Genomic DNA, 19,478 nt, shown 5'->3' with positions numbered 1-19,478 from the left:
CTACCACAACCTCTTGTATCGTGAAGAGGAACGTGAGATGATTCCGTATTGTGCGCATGCTGGCATTGGACTTATTCCGTGGTCTCCTCTGGCTCAAGGAGTTCTTACACGGCCTTGGAATGCCGGCAAATCGTCCATTCGCGCGAAGAATGATTTGAATCTCATGGGGTTGTATACAGATGGAGATAAGATGGTGGTTGATAGGCTCGAGGAAGTCGCAAAGAGGCTGGGCACTACCATGGCCACGGTTGCGATTGCTTGGTCTTTGAAGAAAGGGGACAATCCAGTTCTTGGACTTCACAGTCGCGAGCGCGTCGACGAGGCGGTCGGAGCTGTAGGTTTAGAACTGAGCAATGATGATGTGCGAGCTTTCGAGGAGTTGTACAAGACTAAAGAGTTGGCTGCAGTTGGGTAGATAGTACAAGACCACCGACCATCTGCAGATTTGCGGTACTTTGCAACCTCGTCCATCCCACGCCTGTCATATGATTGTACTTTGGCCAGTCGTGTAATATCAAGAAGACGTGTAGGTACATGGTATTTACACTATTGATCACAACGATAAGAGATGCGATCATGGTCTATCGAAAAGTGTATGGAGAGAGATCTGGAATACATGAGTAGTAAACATGATGGAATGCCAAAGGTCAAAGTCTTGGCAGAAAGAGACGCTTGCGCAATACAACTCGTATGGGGTATATGGTGTCATGAGATCTTGTCGTAAGGGTATCGTGAAGGGATGAGGGGACGTGGCTCCAACCAAGCGCATGCCTGAACTCTACAGTGACAAGAAATACACAAAGGATAAAAGCAAGGAAAGAGAATATCAAGAGTCGTGCCATCACTGGTGACCAGCTAGTGTCATCAGAGAATTTTGAAGACCTTCTTCTCGTATTGGTGATTGAAAGCTTCGCCTTCCATGTTGCCGTAAACGTAAGCTTCTCCAACAAACAGATAACCGGCATGCTCGCCAGATTCGTTCGCCACTGGCCGGAGAACGACAGGAACACTGCAGCCGTAAAGAATGGCAAGCATGTCACCTCTCTCAGTCTTTGGTGGACCAAAGCCAACAAACTGGCCATGGTATGCGCTACAGGTTTGGCCAGCGGCATGGCAAAGAGCGTCACCTTTGATGAATGATCGGTTCCAAGTGACGGCACGTACACGACAAAGGTAGTCGTTGACTATGCTCTGCTCGCCGTCCTGAATATTGTGCCGTAGTATTGTGTTGATGTTGATATGTCCGTTGTTGGTTTGATATGTCAGGCAATGTTGGCAAGCCGCTTTGTAGAACGGAAGAGTGGGACTTCCTTTTGGACTCCGATCAGCGACAAGGGTTTGCCAAAGCTGGTCGGGAACATCGGTGATCTCTGTGGCATCTCTATCGAAACTCCATCCTAGCCCTTCGAGGCAGTCCTTGGTGATGACGCCATCAGGAAATGGGTCGGTCCGGAAAGACACATTTCCGATAATCACACCCTTGACAGACAATGACATGTCATGGATAATCTGGGCGGGCGAGTTGAGATTCTGTGCTATAGTGCCGCCTTTCTTTGGCGAACTATGCAGTGTAGTACGTTTGGGAAACTTGACGTCTGCTTGCTTGTAGAGCATACCGCTCGCACAAGCGTTGTAATTCCTACCGTCAGGCATGCCGACAAAGCTGTCTCCCGCCTTTCTACCCCTGAACAATTCTTCGCCCTTCCCCCAGGTGGAGTCTTCCACGAACAAGATCCATGATGGCAGCTCGACCAGCCGAGGCGTCGTCGGCGTGCATTGCTTGCGCTCTTTTAGGGCCCAATGGCGGCATATGATGTCGAGCGAACCCGTATCCGCGATGACCCATTTGACAAAGTCGCGGTACACTTCGAAGAGATCTTTACTATAGCTGGGGGCGGGGGGTGGCTGAGGTGCCCGTTGACGTGTCTCTAGTCGGTCGGCTTCTTTGGAGATGCTCCGGAACGCGTTGATGGTATCGCGTGGGTCAGATGTATCGAAACCGGACAAAGAGCAGACTAGGCTCTCCAGTCCCTTGGTTGATTCAAGAGATCCATCTGGTCTCTTACGGAAGAGAGACGAAGTCATGTCGACGAGCAACTTGGCACCGAGTTGCTCGATTTCCAATGTTGAGTCATCATCTTGATGAATACGCTTCGCATGTGCAGACGCGTAGTGCGCTATAAGCCTGGGCTTCGGCGCATTGAAGTGCCGGTCGAAGATCGCAATAGCGGTCTGGAAATCGCTCCAGCGGCGCTTGTGCCTACCGCAGTGGACAGAGGCACTTTGAGCGAAGGCCAACTCCTGTACGACCCATCGTCGCGAGAACCTGGACGTTCCTGTTAGCGCGATGATGCAATAATTGGCCAAGGGATACGCACCAGCTCCACTTCAGCAGCTCGTACAAACTCGCCCACTCCTCAATGTGAACGTCGCTAGTCAGCAACGTAGAATGGTTTTCTAGATCAATGACCTTCGGAATGAATGTCATGGCTCTGTCGGATATCACATCACTGGCCTTGTCGGAGCCAAGCCATATGTTCACGTTGTAGGCCTTGCGGTAGATCTGCGCCATTTTGAGTACTTGCTCCTCCTTCTCCGTAATGTCGAACTGATTGATACATAATGCGTCGACCCATATGCTGACAACATACTTGTCGTTTCGCAAATGCTTGAGCGCTTCGTGTAGGTTTGGCTGAACCTTGAGCATTTTGTGATTCATTGCGGTTTTGAGAGCGTCAACAACATTCCCTACACAGTCGGTTCGCAGAGAAGCCGGGTCGTCCTGTATGATGATAGTGTGGCTGCCATCTCCTCCAACTCCCCAGTTGTAAGAAAGAGCGGCATAGGGAACATCACTACTTCCGAGTCGATCATCGTCTACAGCCAGCAACGAGGCACTGATCTGGTCATCAAAAGCCCCAGGTTTGATGAGCAGGAGACGGGATTGATGTTTGGAGATGCGTGTATAGCTATACATCCTGATGACTTGACGTACGGCCCCTGCCAGCCTGCATCCTTTCCCAGCACCAGGTGGCGCACCTGTAGGTGTATTGAACCCCAGCCTCTTGATCTTGACTGACGATGGTGGCGCCCACTCCAGCTTTTGGAGAATAATGGGTGCGGAAGAGCCTGCAGTCTCTCCAGTACCTTCGAGATTCGTGTGTGGAGAATGCTTTACTGCAGACTGAGGTGTAGCAGACTGGGTGTCGTACTGACGTCCAGGCTCGTTCGTCGAGTCTGGCTGTAGATGTGGCTCGTAACGGTCTGTGATATAGACACTTCCCCGTCCGACTGGTGTTGGGGTTCGTGGCGGAGATTGAAGGCCACCGTTCATTTGGTCGGATGTTGCCGAATGGCGGATAGACTTCCGTAGCCGCTCGACAGGCTCATCTTGAGTTTGGTGTCGTCGTCGCTTCCTGGTAGAATTGGGTGCTTGTTTTTTGGGCGGCATGTTGTAGATGCAGTAATGCTAGATCAGCCAAAGCGAGAGCCGACGCTTTGAGGTTTAAATAAAAGGTTAAGAGTCATATCTCAATGTTGCAGAAGAGACGTCACTGGTTCAGGGCCTAGGCCGATTGCGTGTAAGTTTGGGCTCGAAGATGTTGTTCTTAGCAGAAGGCTGCCACGATATAGCGCTACGACTATAAGATCTGCGCTCGGCCTCAGGAAGAGAGTCGAGCTTCGCTAACGACAGCGATCGATGCAATGTAGAGGATTACATTACTGGGTGACAAGTTGTCTGGAGTGGCGGTATATGAGCCTTGGGGCGGAGCGGTACTCCTCCAAGCTTGAGGCTTTGGCTCAATGTGCATGAGAGTACTCTATGATGTTAGTCGTCTAGCCGTCTAGCTGTAGTCTAGATGTTCAGAGAAGCGGAGCGACAGGAACAGGCGGGGGCTGTGCGTGATCCTGGCAGGCCAACCGGTGGGACTGACGATAAGCTGTATTGCTGGTACTGCAAACCGAAAAGATCAGCCTATTTTTGCGCTCCCGGGATAGCATTGAGAGTTTTGTGGCGAGGTCACGCAAACGCATCCTGGTACAGTGAGCGTTGTCGCGGAACAAGTCGAGCTGGAAGACCCCTCGCTTGATCCCGTCTTTCTGCCTTTCTGCCTTGTGGCCATGGTTGCCTAACAGTACATTATCGACGTCGCTCTGGGCATCATCAGTCGTCCTCGACCGAGCGAATGGGCATCTTCGAAATCAGTAGCAGAGAGATGTGAAAAGATGAGATGAAACCCCCAGGCGCTGGTCTCTTATAAGAAAGCACTGCCTTTTGCTAGCACTGACCGGAATCGTGTTGGATGCTCGCTGGGCTGTGCGCTGGCGCCCATCACAAACGTTACATCGCTCAGCCACGCACAGGGAGGCCGCCAGTGAGGCAGACTCGATGGCAATACATGCTGGACCATGGCAGCCTGGAGTAGCCGAAGCCGGAGTAGCGCATCCACGGTTGTGGCACGCGCGTCAGACCTTTCTCCTCACTTCAGTCACAACTCTACCAACGGCGTTTGCGCATTCGAGGGGTCTTCCCTTTCTTCGGGCTGCAATCTAGCTACTTGGTATTCATTCCACTGAACCAAGATGATTCTCATCAGCAATGCTAGCATTGCCAAGGTTCAATCAGTCTTCATCCACATTTGCTCCGCTCATATCCTCTTGACAAGTCTTAGCAATCAAAGCAGCGTAAAAAACATACTCATTCACATTGCTTTCAGATATCAAATATACACATGAATCTCCACCCACATATCCCATGCCACCACTAACGCCATGAAAAGAGCTTTCGCAAAAAAAAGCCCACCTGTCATCCCATCATACCAACATATCTGCATCCAATCAATGGGGTATAACCAAAAAAACAGCCAGCCCATCGTCCTCCGTCTTCCACCCCTCTCCCATATCTCCTCCTCGTTATCCAATCTCATTACATCAAAATCCACACGGCCCCTCCCGCAAACAAGACAAACATTAATATCGTCAATATCGCCGCCCCGGCCTTGTCCGCCGTCGAAATCTCCCTCTCAAACTTTGGCAGTCGATCCTCATCGTTCCCACTGCCCAAGCCAGGATTGCCCTCGCTCGTACCACCCGTATTGCTACTGTATGGCGGCGGCACGCGCTGTGCATTCAACACGGATATAACATTGAGGGCCGTCATCTGCGGCCCCACACCACCGATGCCATCGTATCCGTTGTTCCACCACTTCATACCGCACTGATGGGGCCCGCCGTTGTGTTGAGACGGACCTTCACACGTTTGGGCGGCAGCGACGGCGGATTTCTGCAACTTTGGTAGGATCTCGGGCGTGAATTCGGGCGCCATTTGCATGGTGGTGCCGAGCCAACGGGCGAGGTAGGCCTTGAAGGACTCCTGGTCTGCGTCACAAACTTGGTTTGCTTCGCAGACTTCGACCATGACGCCGCCTTTTTCTTCGGGAAAGAAGATGGCGACTTTGTTGATGAATTTGGTGAGTTCTGTGCGCCATTTTTCGGCGCCGTTGGTGTAGTTGTACATCTGAGGTGTGTTAGCTTGCAGGTGCTAGGTTGCGGTCGCGACAATGTCTTACATATGCCGCTCCGGCGATCATGATGCCGTAGTTGTAAGTCCAGGGCGTTTGGTCAGCGTCGTGGCACGGAGGATTCGTCGTGATACTCGTTCCATCGTACACCTGCCCATCTCCAGGCAGTATGGGACTCTGTGCCATCCAATCGAAAGCCTTCTCTGCCCACCTAGCATACGTGTCGTTCTTGGTGTACATTGCCAGTCGGGCGCCGAGATGGAAAAGTCCTCCGTTGGAAGCAGTGTTTTTGTACGTCCAGCCATTGAGCCACGGATAGATTTGCCAGCGCATGCCACCGCCGCAAGTGCCGTCGGAGACCTCTTTCTGGTAGCGGCCCACGAACTGATTGAAGACGGACTGAGTCATGGCGAGCCAACCAGGCTGATCGGCGGGAGGGTCCTTGAGCTTGTATTCGGCGGCGGCGATCATGGAGAAGGCCCAGAAGACTTGGTCGTCGTTTCCTTCGTTCTTGGACTGGTTGGAAGGCATCTGCAAAGGTTAGCGATGGACTTTCAAGGACAGTGTACACGAATGCGTACCAGGTCAAGATGCTCTCCGAACTGATGTATCAGTCCCTCGCGAACCATTTCGTTGTACTGATCGTCGCCGGTGTAGTGCCAGTAGTCGAGCAGAGTACCAAACATGGCACCCGCCTGCCACCAGTAGTAGGGTGGGTAGAGGATACCGGGGTAGCCTCCCAGTACGTGTATGCCCTTGTCATCGATAGTCGCATACTGCGCAACGAGCTGTTTGGCAACCTGACTAGAAACATCTTTGATGGAAGCTGTAACACAATCGTCAGTACATTCGGGCTTCAGACAGGATTGCGCAAACTGCGCGACAACAGCGTCTTACCCTCGGAATTGGGATCGAGGACAAGGGCCTGGGTGAAGGGTCGCACGACATCTGTTGACAACAGAGAGAGCGCCGCTAGCGCTCGCGCAAGGCCGAACAACCTCATCTCGACATGTGCCTTGCGCCTAGAACAATGCTAACGAGTGGCTGCCCCGCAAGTGTGCAAGACCAAGTGGGGAGAGACGAGCGCGGTGTGGCGGGATCAAGCAAACAAAGCAGAGAGCGAGCTGGTGTAGAGGGCTGAAGGCGCGAGGGTGTAGGGGAGCAAGAAGGCGGCGGCAGCAGGGGTGGCGGAAGAACAGGCGGAGAAGAAAAAGAAGAAGGAGAAGAAGCGAGCGTCAGTGGTTGAGTTGGTAGTAGTAAACAGGCGTCCAGCGGGTTTGGATGACGGATGTGGACAAAGAGAGGGCGGGAACGATCGTCGCTCGCGCCTGACGAAAGAAAGAACACGGGCCTTTGCCTCGATGGGCTTCACCCCGGGGGGCGGGGGGCGGAACATCGAGAATGCGAGTTATTGGATGCAGTCAGCAAATCAATTCTGCTGGCTTGCCATGTCCCTTTCAGCCCTGGCCTAAGCCTCGTAAAGGCAGGTCGACTTGTAATTCACACACGCACAAGCGCTGGGGCGCGAGAGGCCTGGCCTCGTCACAAGCCACATGCCACCGTGTGCGACGGCCCACCGGCACCTGTACCGTACGACTCGACGTAAGTTCTTTTTCTTTTGTCGAATAGGGCCCGTCACTTGGGTTGAAACTGAGGGGGATTCCGAGTACCGTACCTAGGTGGGGCGCAGGCAGGGAAATTCTGTGGCGCAGGCGCCTGACCTGGTCTTGGTCTACCTGCATGCCGTTGCGTTTGTTTGACCGTGTTGCCCAGTGGCCGACTGCTTCCACCCGAGGCGCAGTAGGGCGCATCTTGCATGCGTCGTTGATGGGCATTCGTTCCCAAGCGTTTCCAAGCAAGCTTGCAGCACTTGAGCGTGCTTGAGGCCACGGTCCGCTGTCTTGACGGCGGCCTGCCAAGACCGGCGCCGAGCTAATGTCAGGGTTCGGTGGGGACGTCCGGAGATTGCGACTCATGGGCCCGTGGATATTATTAGTCTGCAAAGCTCATGCCAGAAACGACATGGAAACACAAAAAATGGAGCGCAGAGATGGAACAACACTGGCCGAGGTCAACGGTGCGAACACCAAGCTTTTAACATCCAACTCGTACGCGCGTTTTTTCACGCGGCTTGCACCAAGCTCCACCTTTGGCTTTCCCTCGCTCGGCCTTTGGAACCCGCTCCCACAAACTTTTACATTCTAAACACACCCCAAGTGCTCTCCTTGTCCACGCCCTGGTTCTGTCCGCCACACGCCATCTGCAATCCCATGCCAAGCACCCTGCGTGTATGTTCCGGTGGAATGATGCCATCGTCCCACAACCTTGCCGACCCGAATGTCGCTTCGCTCTCGTGCTCGATCCGTGCCTTTAGCGCAGGGTCCACTTTCTTGCCAACGGCTTCCATGACCGACGACAGCTGTTCCGCGCCCATGACCGACGTCTTTGCGTTGGGCCAGGTGAAGAGGAGGCGTGGCGAGTACGCGCGGCCGCTGTGGAACATGTTAGCCGTGTTTCCGTGCAACAATCCAGGTACGGAGAGACTCACCACATGCCGTAGTTTCCAGCGCCAGCACTAGATCCCACAACGACGGTAAACTTGGGTACATCAACACAGCTCACAGCCGTTACCAGCTTTGCACCGTTCTTTGCAATGCCGCCTTTCTCGGCGTCCTGGCCGACCATGAAGCCCGAGATGTTCTGCAGGAAGATGAGGGGTATGTGCCGCTTGCCGCACAACTGGACAAAGTGTGCGCCCTTGAGCGAACTCTCGCTGAAGAGAATGCCATTGTTGGCTACAATGCCTACTGGGTGACCGTATATCTTTGCAAATCCCGTCACAAGAGTGGAGCCGTACAACGGCTTGAACTCGTCAAAAGACGACCCGTCGACAATCCGGGCGATGATTTCATGGATGGGGATCTGACGGCGTAGGTTGGTACCGACGATGCCCGACAGTTCCTGAGGGTCGTAGAGAGGCTCTTGAAACGTAGGCTTCTGAGTGACAGTCTGGTTGCGGTGCCAGTTCAGGTTGCCAACGCTCCTCCGCGCAAGGACAAGTGCGTGCGCGTCGTCAACCGCGAGATAGTCGGTAACGCCAGAGACTTCGCTGTGAAGCTTGCCTCCGCCCAAATCTTCTGCTGACACCACTTCACCAGTCGCTGCCTTGACCAGCGGAGGACCTGCAAGGAAAATGTGACCCTGGTTCTCCACGATAATGTTCTCGTCGCTCATGCTCGGCACATACGCACCACCTGCAGTACAGGGCCCCATGACAACACTAATCTGCGGAATGCCCATGGCAGACATGCGCGCCTGATTGTAGAAGATGCGACCAAAGTGGTTGACGTCAGGAAAGACGTCTGCTTGATTCGGCAAGTTTGCACCACCAGAGTCGACGAGGTAAATGCAAGGTAGTCGGTTCTCTTGCGCAATCGTCTGGGCTCGCAGGTGCTTCTTCACCGTCACCGGGTAGTATGTACCACCCTTGACCGTCGCGTCGTTGGCAACAACCATGCACTGCACGCCGTTGACTGTGCCAATGCCTGTAACGATACCACCGGCTGGCACGTCGTCTTCGCCGTACATGTCGTAGCCTGCCATCTGGCTCAATTCGAGGAACGGCGTGCCTGGGTCAATCAGAGCAGATATCCTGTCTCTGACCAGCATCTTGCCGCGCTGTATGTGCTTGTCCCGAGCCTTTTGGGGCCCGCCTTGGGCAATCTTGGTATGCAGGTTGACTAGGTTCTCGGTTGCCTCGTCCATCTGGCGCTTGTTCTCTTTAAAGTCTGCATTGCTCGTGTCGACTGTGGTGGGGATGACGGAGACGGCTTCGGCATGGTGCGAATGCGTAAAGGTGGCCGTGTTTCGGACTGACTGTTGAGCGAGTTGGGGCTGCGCGTGCGACGGTAGGGCAGGGCGGGTCGTGGACGAGAGGAGACAGCGTTGTGCTTGCGATCGAACGACTACAGAGGGTCGGACTGAATGCTTGAGCAGGGCCAACGCCTCTCTTGAGGGCGCTCTCGGGACCATTTTGAAAAGTGGAATTCGCTCTCGTTCGGCTTGGGAAGCCAATGCACCCCTCAATGTATATGAGGGGAGGATGGCTGTACGCGGTGTTTCGATGTCGCGCAGAATGCGTGATGGCTTGTGTAGTATGTTGTTGGATCTTAACTCAATGGCATTGCTCGCCAGAGGAAGATGAAAGAGACACAAACGCTTCCGGACGTCCGCCTTGAAAGAAAGCAACTTGATTGTTTGCCGAAGCGCATTTGAAAGCTGGGGTTCGGGTGCCATCTCAAGACCGTTGTTAGCCGTACCGCGGCTCTGCGGGGAAAACCACGCTAGTCACAACAAGCAGGTAGCAAAACACCCAAGATGCATCGTCATGTCCAAAGCCTTGTACATTCATGTCTGGAATCATGGTCGAGTCAATGGGTTCTACAGCTTTCCACCCTCAACAGGCACCTCGACGATCTGGTCCAATCCCTGATATGCCGGAATATCAAGATTGTACTTGTCCGCCATCTCCGGGCTCAAGAATCTCCCACCAAGGAAATGTCTGCCAGTAAACTTCTTGACCAGCGGTTTGGGCGCAGTCAGACTAATGAGAGCCGGTGGCATGAATCCCTTGCCTGGTCCGGAATCTCTTGGTCCTTCTTCAATGTCCCACGACGATGGTGCATCGACAGCGAGAACAGGAACCGAAGTCGACGCCAGCGCTTCGATGACTTTGGGGAAAGGCTCGCGCACTTCGCCCGAGAAACTGAAGCCGAATATTGCGTCGACAATGTGGTCGGCTTGTTGGAGTGCACCGGTGAAATCTTCCGTAAAGGGCACTTTGAGGTCTTCGAGTTGTTTCTTGAGGCGCTGTGGAGTATGAGCTAGGATATCTTCGGTGTTTGATGACTTTACACACCTGGTACAACTCATTCTTGCTTTGCTTTGGGTAGTAGATTGTAGGCTGGTAGCCGTAGTGGAAGAGGTGACGCGCTGCGACTAGTCCGTCGCCGCCGTTGTTACCGGGGCCGCATGCTACGAGGATGCGCTTGCCTTTGCTGAGAGGCTGGAGTTTGAAGACTGTATATTTAGTATGATGAAGTAGTTCCCATGCATGCTCGCATACCTGCCTGCGATACTGAGAGTCCAGCAAGTTCCATGAGCTGATCGATAGAGAACGCGCCCGAGGACATGAGCTCTTGGTCAAGCGCGGCCGCGCTTTTGGCGGAGAGAGTCTGTTGTTGAGATGAGTACTGGCCATCAACGAAATCTGGACTGGCATGTACCTACTCGAAGAGCCATCACAGTTGACTGAAGTCAAGAATGTTGTGTAGTGTGGATTTGCTAGAGACTCGTCAAAACATATACTCGGGACAGTTCATGGTGTTGCGATTACATCACTGCTCCAGGATGAGGCCAGCGCAAGAGCAATAAATCACAACCACTACCATCTCAATGTGAGATGTTTGTTTGTGAAATGAGCAAACAGGATGGATATCAAATCATTCCCACGGATCAAAGTGACTAAAATCGTCGCAAATCCCACATCGAGATGTACCATACTTTGCACGTGCCCACCCGTCTCGGCAGATCCTCGGCCCTTGAAAGATATACCCAAACCTCGAACAAGCACACCGGCGCTCCAACGCAGGCGTCGCAACAACCCCCACACAACATACAATGGTCTTGAGAATCCGACTCGCCCGCTTCGGCAAGAAGCACGCCCCCTTCTACAACATAGTCGTCGCACACGCACGGTACGTCCCCGCGCCCCCAGCAATTGTTACAGCGAGTCTCGGAAGTCCGCAAATACTTCAACCGCCCTCGATTGCAGACTAGATGCCTGACCCAAAGCGCACCCGCAATTCTACACAACGCGACGCTAATCATGTCGACAGAACAGCGCGTAACTCGCGCCCTCTCGAAGTCCTCGGCACTTATGACCCCAAGCCCCAGCCCCCACGACCAGGCGACACGCACGGCCGGCCATGGAAAGATATCAAGCTCGATTTATCGCGCGCCCGGTATTGGGTCGGCGTAGGCGCTCAACCCAGCGATACGGCGTGGCGGTTACTGAGTATGGTGGGTATATTGGAGCCCCAGTACCGGGTGGGCAAGATTGCGGGCATGGTCGTCAAGAGTGGGAGTGCGGCCAAATCACTGATAAAAGAGGGAAGTACGGCGGAAGCGGAACCGGGGGTCGTGGTCGAGAACATGGAGGGTGGGACTAAGGAGACTGCTGCGTAGAGAGTGGGAACACGTGAATATCGATGCTATCCGCTCGTTCGGGCTGTTTATAGCCTCTGAGGATGGCTTTTGGAACATGACTGCCATATGAAGGACTCGTCATCAGCGATTGTTGTGATACAATGGCAAGAGGAAGGGAAGAAGTACACCACGGGAATTCGACACCAAGTCTTCGGGAACGAAAGCCATCGAAGAGCAGTGCACAAAGTCTCGGCGTGGAGCTAGTTGCTTTGCGAGGGACAGGCCCTAGTCAGACCAAAAGAGGCTACATACACACTGTATAACTTGTAACAATACCTCAAGCATCAACATCAACGTCAGTATCTAGGCATGGTACTTGAAGAAACTATTCCTGGCGAGGAATGTTGGATGTTTTGAAAAGTGTTGTTACTGGCTTCCATAAACGTGCTTACCTGAACTTCGCCTATCAACTGACAGGCGTAGAGATTTAACAGGCACCAGGCTTGAGAGCCCTTCTACCCCGCAGCCCTCAGCATCCGTGGCCATCTCTAAGAATGGCAGGTTATGCAAAGGGATAAATCTGAGGTAACCACTGCCCCGGATTTTGGCCTACTTGGGATTGGCGCTACCTCGAGGATCCCCAAACTACTGCTTGGGTTCGTGAATGATGCCTTGTGTCGACACTTCCTGATCCAGGGGTACGCATCAAGGCGTCCAAGTAGATGAAGCGTGCATGAATCAATACCGCGGGAGAGAACTGTCCGTTGACACCGATTGTATACGCGCAGTTGAAGGCGTGTTTCACAGCAAAGCTATGTGCCAGGCTTCAAGTAAGGTACCCTGTTGGGTGTAGTGTTGAACAAGTGTGATGACTCTCAAGAATTTGAACACGGTGAGAGCATCTTTGCCATGATCGTACACGACAAACGTAATGTCCCACACAAAGTAGTATGTTTAGCACTTTCCACCCCACTCTAGTATGCCTACAGCTACACGTACGCTCACACAATCCCCGACACAACAACACAAAATTAGTCTGAACAAACAAGAAACTCGGCGTCAACGCCAGCGAACCCATATCATGCCTCTCCACATGCGATCTAATCCACAACTCCCCCCTTTGCCGTGAACAATAAACAAGACTCCGGTTCAAATGCAACACACATGTTCCCCAGACGAAACACGACATACACACCAGCTCAGTGCGCAGCTGCAACAAGAAAAGTATTAGTAACCAAACAAACCACCATGACAACAAGACCATAGATGCTCAAAGCAAGTGCCCCACTTCTCAAGAGCCCCCTTCTAAAATCACGATTCGAGTGACCCTCACTCGTAACATAGCCCTCAGCCCCCTCATCCTCATCGTCCTCATCCTTGACCAGACGCTGGTGGTGCGAAGACTCTGGATCACTAATCTTGTAATAAAACAGTCCTGGCAAAATGAAGGATATAGTCGTACTACCCGTCGACCCCACATACGCCAACACTTTTTCCAAGCTACTCACCGTCATGGCCGTAACAAAGGACAAGATGATAAGCACAGTACTAATAACGGCGAATTTCAAATCGCTCATCTCAGTCACCTTGGGAGGTGGACAAGGTTTCGGCGTATTCGTCATGAGCGAGTTGCGAGAAGGGCTGCCGACTTCGGATTGCTTGTGCTTGTGTTTGCGCAGGCCGCCTGGACGCCACTTGAGACAAGCATCGATGCTCGCGCGACAGGGGTGGATCTGGAGGGGGTAGGAGAACATGACGAGAATGACAATGGCGAGGCGGCCGATTGTGCTGGCGGCGGCGGTGGGGTACATGGAGACGATGTTGCCGTGGATATTGTCGCCGTAGGACAGATAGCCCGTTATGCCCGTTAGGATGTAAAGACCACATGCGCCGCCAATGGAAGCAAAGATGACGGTTGTAGTCCGGAAGTGCGAGTTGTCGGCTATTTCGTTGAGGATGGAGAACATGTTCTGGTGACAAGTGTACGCGAAGACGATGACGGGGAAGGCGGCGAGGGCGGAGATGGGGCCGGCCCATTCGAAGACGCGGACGGTGCCGCGGTCGGCGAGGGTGTCGCCTTTGAGGAAGTGCGCTACAACTAGGATGACGAGGTAGGCGATGGAGAAGAGGGCGATGACGCTGGTGTACTTGAGCGAGTCGAGGCGGCGGAGGAAGGAGAGGGGGATGACGATGAGCCTGGGGCAGTTAGCATACTACGGCAGGTTTGAGGGTGGACTGCCTACATAAAGGCCGTAATCCAGAATTGCCTGTCTACCAGGAAGGTAATGTCGCTCGCACCCGGCGCAAAGCCCCGAACAACGCCGGGCATCAGATCTCCGATGATGATGAGATAGCTGACAGCGACGCCGAAGCACTTGATGGCAATGGCAGCGTCGAAGATGATGGACAGGTTCGGATACGTCATCTGCGAGAGTGTGGCAAAGGATACATGGCCGCGGTCAATGTACCGCGCGCATCGCGTCTGGAGGTAGAGACCGAAGCCTGCTGTTGCACCCGCCCACGCGATGACAAAGATGCCGAGGAAGATGCCCATCTTGGAGAGGGCCGAGGGCATGGCGAGGAGGCCGGCACCAAGGACTGCACATGGTCAACAACGAGCTGCGGTGGAGTGTCTGGCAGAGAGAGAGAGAGAGGCGTACTGGTGTTGGCTAGATTGATGACGCTGGATATCCATGTGGCCTGGCCTTTGAATCCAACGTCTTGCTTTCCTCGACCTCTCCTACGACAATCAGCGTCTGTGCAAGCCGAAGAGTATGCGTGTGTCTCACCGTCTGCCGCGAAGCGACCCCGTACTTGAAGTCATAGGATCGGCGTCTGAGGGCTCGGGGCCGATGGCTGAGTAGGAAGCCATCGTGTGAGGTGCGATGCGAGATGCGCAGTCGGGTTCGTGTTATTGCGCGTTCATCCGTCAAAGGGCGGCCGAGTGCGTCGAGATTGTGCGGTCGAGGGACGAGAGCGAGTGGAAGCAGTCAGATGGCTGCGATAAGCTCTCGGACGGTGGGATAAGAGAGAGTGCGAGTCCGCTGACGTCTGTCTGGTGGTCGCACGCTGTGGCGGCAATAACCCGGGGCGGCTTTGGCTTATCAGCGGCCGCTAAAATTAACACAACATGCGTGATCCCGACACTCTCAAGGCAGGTACGCGCCAACCGAAGCACGCCAACTGCGAGTGCCATATCCCATTTGCGCAACAGACACCAAGACCACAACGACGCAATGGACGAGTACGACGAGGCCGTTCTCTTCACGTTTGCGCTGCTCGAGACGCGATTGGATCGCCTCGAATATGTTTTGGGTGGTTCGCACGACGGCACCAGGGACCGGCCCAGGACCGTTCCCGATCGCATACACAAGATGGAGCAGTCACTGCAGCAGCTAGCCGGCAAGACTGCATTGCTCGACGAAGCAACCAGCCTACGTATGTGTCTTCCCTGGATCCCCATGCTACCCAAAGCTAACAAGACAAAGTGAGCAAGCACAAAGACGTGCTGAACCCCACTGTGCACAACACCAACAACAACAACAACACCAACGACGACGACGGCCCAGAAGACGGCCCAGCACTCGATACCAGTCACCGCACAGCCCTGGTCCTCGAACGTGCCCCCGCCATCTCCCAAACCGCCTCGCAACTCCAAGCCCTCGCCGACCAACAAGTCCCCTCCACCGACGGCTTCGCCAAGCTGGCCATCTTGCGGCCCCGCATCGCTGAGGCTGAAGACCGCCAGCTACAACAAGCGCTGAAAATATCTGAGCTGAGAAGACGGAATGGGCTACTGAACCAGAGATATAGACATGTCATGTTCCTGGGCGCGGGGAGGTGCTGGGTCGACTACAACGAGAGGCTTACCAAGGGGTTGAGAGCGCTGGTCAGGGAGGAGTATAGACGGAGAGAGGACAGGGAGGAGGAAATGGGGGTACCAAGGGGAGAGCAGGAGGAAGAACAAGGAGAAGAACAACTACAAGGGCAAGGAGAGGGCGACGACTCCAAGTCCGAGTATTCGGGTGACGAGCTGTGACAAGTGCCAGCACCTTGGGCACCCACACCCACACACACACTGTGCACACAACTCCCATTGACCCAGAGAATCCACACTCGGCCAACCGGCGTCATGAGCATCCGACTGTCGGCCAAGTAGCCCCCGTCTGAGACCAAGACCCTACACAGGATAATTTTCCTTCACCCGCATAGCGTTCAAAGGGTAAGCCGGCTTTCATGCGTTGCTGCAAATACCGACGTCAGATGGTTTCATTGGCGTGGCTGAGGCCCTGCTGACAGATGCCAGGCATGCAGGTGCTTCGCTTTTACCATGGATATCCTTCATCACAGCGTGGTAACGTGGCAGCCACACCCAGTGACTGCAGTTCGTCTTGATACATTTGATAGCCCACCCAGGAGAAAGAGAGAGAGAGAGAAGCATAACAGTGCTGGGCATGATGGGTGAACCGGATCAGCAGCGGGGGGTGCGTCACAATCGTTGCAGTCCCAACGGTTACAGTATGAAAAAAGAGACACTGCTTCGGATCAAGCAAGTAGCCGGACTGCGGAAATGACAGGTTGGCAAAACAAAATTGCTCTGATGACGACGAGTATGGACAGAGGGTGCGGGTTAGGGACAAACTCCACCCGTTGCCGTTGGCCTCTTTGCCACGACCGTCGGGAAACAGTGGCCATGTCACATTTCAGCGCGTAGCAGAAGCAGATAGTTCAAACAGCAACCAAGTCTGTAAGCGCCACCGTCAGTCTCGCCATGATGTAATGTCATGTCGTTGGTGTAAAGTGACGGGTGCGGAGGGTTCAGTGCCGTGTTTCATCGTCGTCTCGCATCAGCAGCAGCGTGGGCAGGTTGCAAGGGTTCCCCGAAAGGAGCGTAATAGCGCCGACCGGGGCCCGGGACAGTACGGAAGTCATGGGAAAGGAAGGAACTACTGTACTGTTACTGCGTGCGCCACCCAAATGAGGCGCACGTGGCACCGCCGCCAACCATGGAATATTGCGCGGGAGACGTGCATGCCATGTCCAAGGGACGACGCAGGGTCGACAATGTAATCCGCAACCGTCATGGCTGGCATGCTGGGGCTGACTGACTTGTGGAGGACATGCACAAGTGCACATTCGAGTGCCACATTTTCGCGAGTAAACGACGTCTTGTCGAGTGACTCGATTCTGCATGATGAGGCGTCGACTGTCGTATTCTAGGTATCCCTTTGAACGACGTATTTGCGCTAGACCACGCCACGTTCTTGGCCAGGGTGATTCGAAGAGGCGGTCATGTTAGAATAGAGAGTAGTTGGCGTGAATCCAAAGGCATAGAGTCGTTCAAAGTGTGCCAGTGCGCTGTACACGGAGCCTCTTGTTTGTCTGCGTACCGTTGTCTATATCGGCGGCTCGACGGCCATGGGAAAACCGGCTAATGCACTAGACGCGCGTGTTCCTGTCCAGACCTTTGGCTGACGGGCGCGCGGTGCCATTTTAATCTCAACGGGACCCGCAGCAATCCCCGTATCCTTAGCCATTCAGCGCGGCCAATCGAGAACCACTGGGAACCCAACTTGAAACCGTCGCACATCTCTCGTCTGTCCCTTTGCTACTCCCGCTCTCCCAAATCCTTTGCTCGACATCCACCGCCTGCTGCAACAATCGCCTACTCTGCAGCCGCCGTCCACGTCGCATCACTGCTCGTCGCTCGACGTCCGCCCTACCGCTTACTTTCGTTGCGTGGCGCCCCGTGCACCCGTTCGCTGTGCACAACACCACCGACCGAACCGCCGCGCCGATATACTTGCCCTCGCCCGTTATTCACTGAACAGCACGCGCATTCACACCACGCTCTTTGACCTGTTTCCCGTCTGCATCCGTCCCGTTCACACCATAATACTGCATTCGACTCACTACACGCTCCTTTTCTTGTCCATCACCTGCGCGCCCAGTATAGCTTAATCGTCGCCCCTTTGAACCCCTCGCCGCCGACCAACCAACCAACCAATATATGCCCGCGTACGGCTCGCTGGGCGAATCTCTCTCACTACGCAAAATGGAAAACGGAGGCTACGGCCAGAGATCGTCGGGCTTCAGCCTGGGTCGCATCATCGGAGATCCCTTTGCGCTGGCCACCATATCCATTGGCATTGTGAGTAACGAGTATCCCGCGTGTAGACGGCAGAGTCGCTGCTGTGAGTCTGCCTTGGCTAATGTTTGTCATGGATAGCTCGCCTGGATCATTGCTTTTGTCAGCTCTATAATATCTGCTATTCACGGCGGCTTCCCCAACTTTGCGTGGTGGACGCTGGTCTTCATGTTCTTCTGCATCGTGGGCGTTACCATCACGGTTGCCTCGGATGCTGAAAGGACGTACCATGTCGCGGTATGCAACAACAACAACAACCACGACTACCATCACACACCAAGACGCCCCTGCTGATTTGCCCACCAGATTGTCGGCTTTCTTGCCGCCGGCCTCGTCTTCACCACTTCCTCTGTAAACTCGCTCGTCTACTCCCCCGTCGCTCCCTTTGAAGCCGCAGCAGCCGGTTACATACTCCTCTCCATGATCGCCGTAAGCCCCCTCCCTCGCCCCCACCCCACAGCCTCCAACCACTAACACACGTACGCCCAGATTGTATGGATCTTCTACTACGGCTCGCAGCCCCAAGCCAGCCACCGCACTTTTGTCGACTCGTACGCCCTACACAAAGAACACGCTGGCTCCCGCTCCTCGCGCCCCATCTCAAACGGCTACACCAACCGCCCCGAGACCCAATCCGCAAACATACCCCCCCAAATGTACACGTCCGCCCAGCTCAACGGCTTCGAAACCTCGTCTCCCGTATCCGGTTACCCGGGCGGTCCTGCGGGTGCCAACGGCAGGAATTCGTCTGCTCCGCTGCAGTTTGGTGGTGGCATGAGCTTGGGCGGCAGTGGTAACGGACTTGGTAGTACCATGACGCCTACTGCCAACAACGACGAGGGAAACCAAGAACAGCAGTCGATCGAGTACCCGTACCGCGCCAAGGCTATTTACAGTTACGAGGCCAACCCGGATGATGCGAATGAGATTAGCTTCCAGAAACACGATATTCTCGAAGTATCGGATGTGAGTGGGAGGTGGTGGCAGGCCAAGAAGCCTAATGGTGAGACGGGCATTGCGCCTAGCAATTACCTCATCTTGTTATGAGAGAAAAGAGGGACTGGTCTTCTTCTTTTTGTTTTGCTTTGCTTGGATTCTTTTAACGACCCCGCCATGAACGTTTTTTTGCTTTTCCCTCCCTTTTTTTTTCTCTCTTTCCGTTCAGAGAGCCTTTCACATATCATACACGTGTGTTGCACCTGTCTATAGCCTAGCTAAAGCGAAAAAGAGGGCTATCCGAGGACGATGAGAGAGGTATGTTTTGATGGGTCTTGTTTGGATATTGTAAACCGTGTCAAGTCAAAGTCACGTGCGTAACGGGGTTGTTCTGTGGCCTATACCTTTCTGCACGATACCCCAAGTTTTCCTCAGCTTTTCTTCTCTCCGCCTGGAAAATTGTTTCGATTAGAGAGAGAGTAATTTCAAATCTTTTGTGCAAGTAATATAAAGTGCTTTGATTGTTGAATCTTTCTTCCTCATGGCTTTTGGAAAATGTGTACACAACCTTCATACACGGACCCATAGAGTACGTGTAGCGCAGTAAACGGACGGCAAGACCAAGTAATATTCAAGCACGATTATACAAACTGGTTGATTGTCAA

At 53.9% G+C, this 19,478-nt stretch overlaps 8 protein-coding genes across 8 annotated transcripts; 3 read left to right on the top strand and 5 right to left on the bottom strand.

Annotated features, from left to right (window-relative positions):
• Positions 1 to 864: 864 nt before the first annotated feature.
• On the bottom strand, positions 865 to 3,451 carry ACET3X_007848 (uncharacterized protein; the record flags this gene model as incomplete). The annotated part of the gene is made up of 2 exons (XM_069454039.1): positions 865 to 2,326; positions 2,379 to 3,451. 2 exons carry the CDS (start codon positions 3,449 to 3,451, stop codon positions 865 to 867), a joined length of 2,535 nt encoding a protein of 844 aa, XP_069305011.1.
• A 1,476-nt stretch (positions 3,452 to 4,927) lies between these two features.
• ACET3X_007847 (uncharacterized protein) lies at positions 4,928 to 6,525 on the bottom strand (the record flags this gene model as incomplete). The annotated part of the gene is made up of 4 exons (XM_069454038.1): positions 4,928 to 5,518; positions 5,571 to 6,053; positions 6,104 to 6,348; positions 6,420 to 6,525. 4 exons carry the CDS (start codon positions 6,523 to 6,525, stop codon positions 4,928 to 4,930), a joined length of 1,425 nt encoding a protein of 474 aa, XP_069305010.1.
• Positions 6,526 to 7,716: 1,191 nt separating this feature from the next.
• On the bottom strand, positions 7,717 to 9,554 carry ACET3X_007846 (uncharacterized protein; the record flags this gene model as incomplete). The annotated part of the gene is made up of 2 exons (XM_069454037.1): positions 7,717 to 8,014; positions 8,071 to 9,554. 2 exons carry the CDS (start codon positions 9,552 to 9,554, stop codon positions 7,717 to 7,719), a joined length of 1,782 nt encoding a protein of 593 aa, XP_069305009.1.
• Positions 9,555 to 9,962: 408 nt separating this feature from the next.
• On the bottom strand, positions 9,963 to 10,823 carry ACET3X_007845 (uncharacterized protein; the record flags this gene model as incomplete). The annotated part of the gene is made up of 4 exons (XM_069454036.1): positions 9,963 to 10,391; positions 10,441 to 10,601; positions 10,648 to 10,756; positions 10,812 to 10,823. 4 exons carry the CDS (start codon positions 10,821 to 10,823, stop codon positions 9,963 to 9,965), a joined length of 711 nt encoding a protein of 236 aa, XP_069305008.1.
• A 340-nt stretch (positions 10,824 to 11,163) lies between these two features.
• On the top strand, positions 11,164 to 12,096 carry ACET3X_007844 (uncharacterized protein). The gene is made up of 2 exons (XM_069454035.1): positions 11,164 to 11,278; positions 11,420 to 12,096. The coding sequence occupies exons 1-2, from the start codon at positions 11,202 to 11,204 to the stop codon at positions 11,766 to 11,768; spliced, it is 426 nt and encodes a 141-aa protein (XP_069305007.1). The 5' UTR covers positions 11,164 to 11,201; the 3' UTR covers positions 11,769 to 12,096.
• An 832-nt stretch (positions 12,097 to 12,928) lies between these two features.
• ACET3X_007843 (uncharacterized protein) lies at positions 12,929 to 14,601 on the bottom strand (the record flags this gene model as incomplete). The annotated part of the gene is made up of 4 exons (XM_069454034.1): positions 12,929 to 13,925; positions 13,973 to 14,327; positions 14,390 to 14,469; positions 14,519 to 14,601. The coding sequence occupies 4 exons, from the start codon at positions 14,599 to 14,601 to the stop codon at positions 12,929 to 12,931; spliced, it is 1,515 nt and encodes a 504-aa protein (XP_069305006.1).
• A 300-nt stretch (positions 14,602 to 14,901) lies between these two features.
• Positions 14,902 to 16,478, top strand: ACET3X_007842 (uncharacterized protein). Its single transcript, XM_069454033.1, has 3 exons — positions 14,902 to 15,167; positions 15,218 to 15,951; positions 16,036 to 16,478. The coding sequence occupies exons 1-2, from the start codon at positions 14,966 to 14,968 to the stop codon at positions 15,766 to 15,768; spliced, it is 753 nt and encodes a 250-aa protein (XP_069305005.1). The 5' UTR covers positions 14,902 to 14,965; the 3' UTR covers positions 15,769 to 15,951; positions 16,036 to 16,478.
• A 792-nt stretch (positions 16,479 to 17,270) lies between these two features.
• Positions 17,271 to 19,316, top strand: ACET3X_007841 (uncharacterized protein). The gene is made up of 4 exons (XM_069454032.1): positions 17,271 to 17,880; positions 17,959 to 18,114; positions 18,184 to 18,306; positions 18,367 to 19,316. The coding sequence occupies exons 1-4, from the start codon at positions 17,740 to 17,742 to the stop codon at positions 18,922 to 18,924; spliced, it is 978 nt and encodes a 325-aa protein (XP_069305004.1). The 5' UTR covers positions 17,271 to 17,739; the 3' UTR covers positions 18,925 to 19,316.
• The last annotated feature ends 162 nt before the right edge of the window (positions 19,317 to 19,478 follow it).

This window comes from Alternaria dauci, chromosome 7 (genome assembly GCF_042100115.1).
Source record: "Alternaria dauci strain A2016 chromosome 7, whole genome shotgun sequence".
In the NCBI taxonomy this organism is placed as follows: domain Eukaryota; kingdom Fungi; phylum Ascomycota; class Dothideomycetes; order Pleosporales; family Pleosporaceae; genus Alternaria; species Alternaria dauci.
This window is presented reverse-complemented; position numbering and strand designations above follow the sequence as displayed.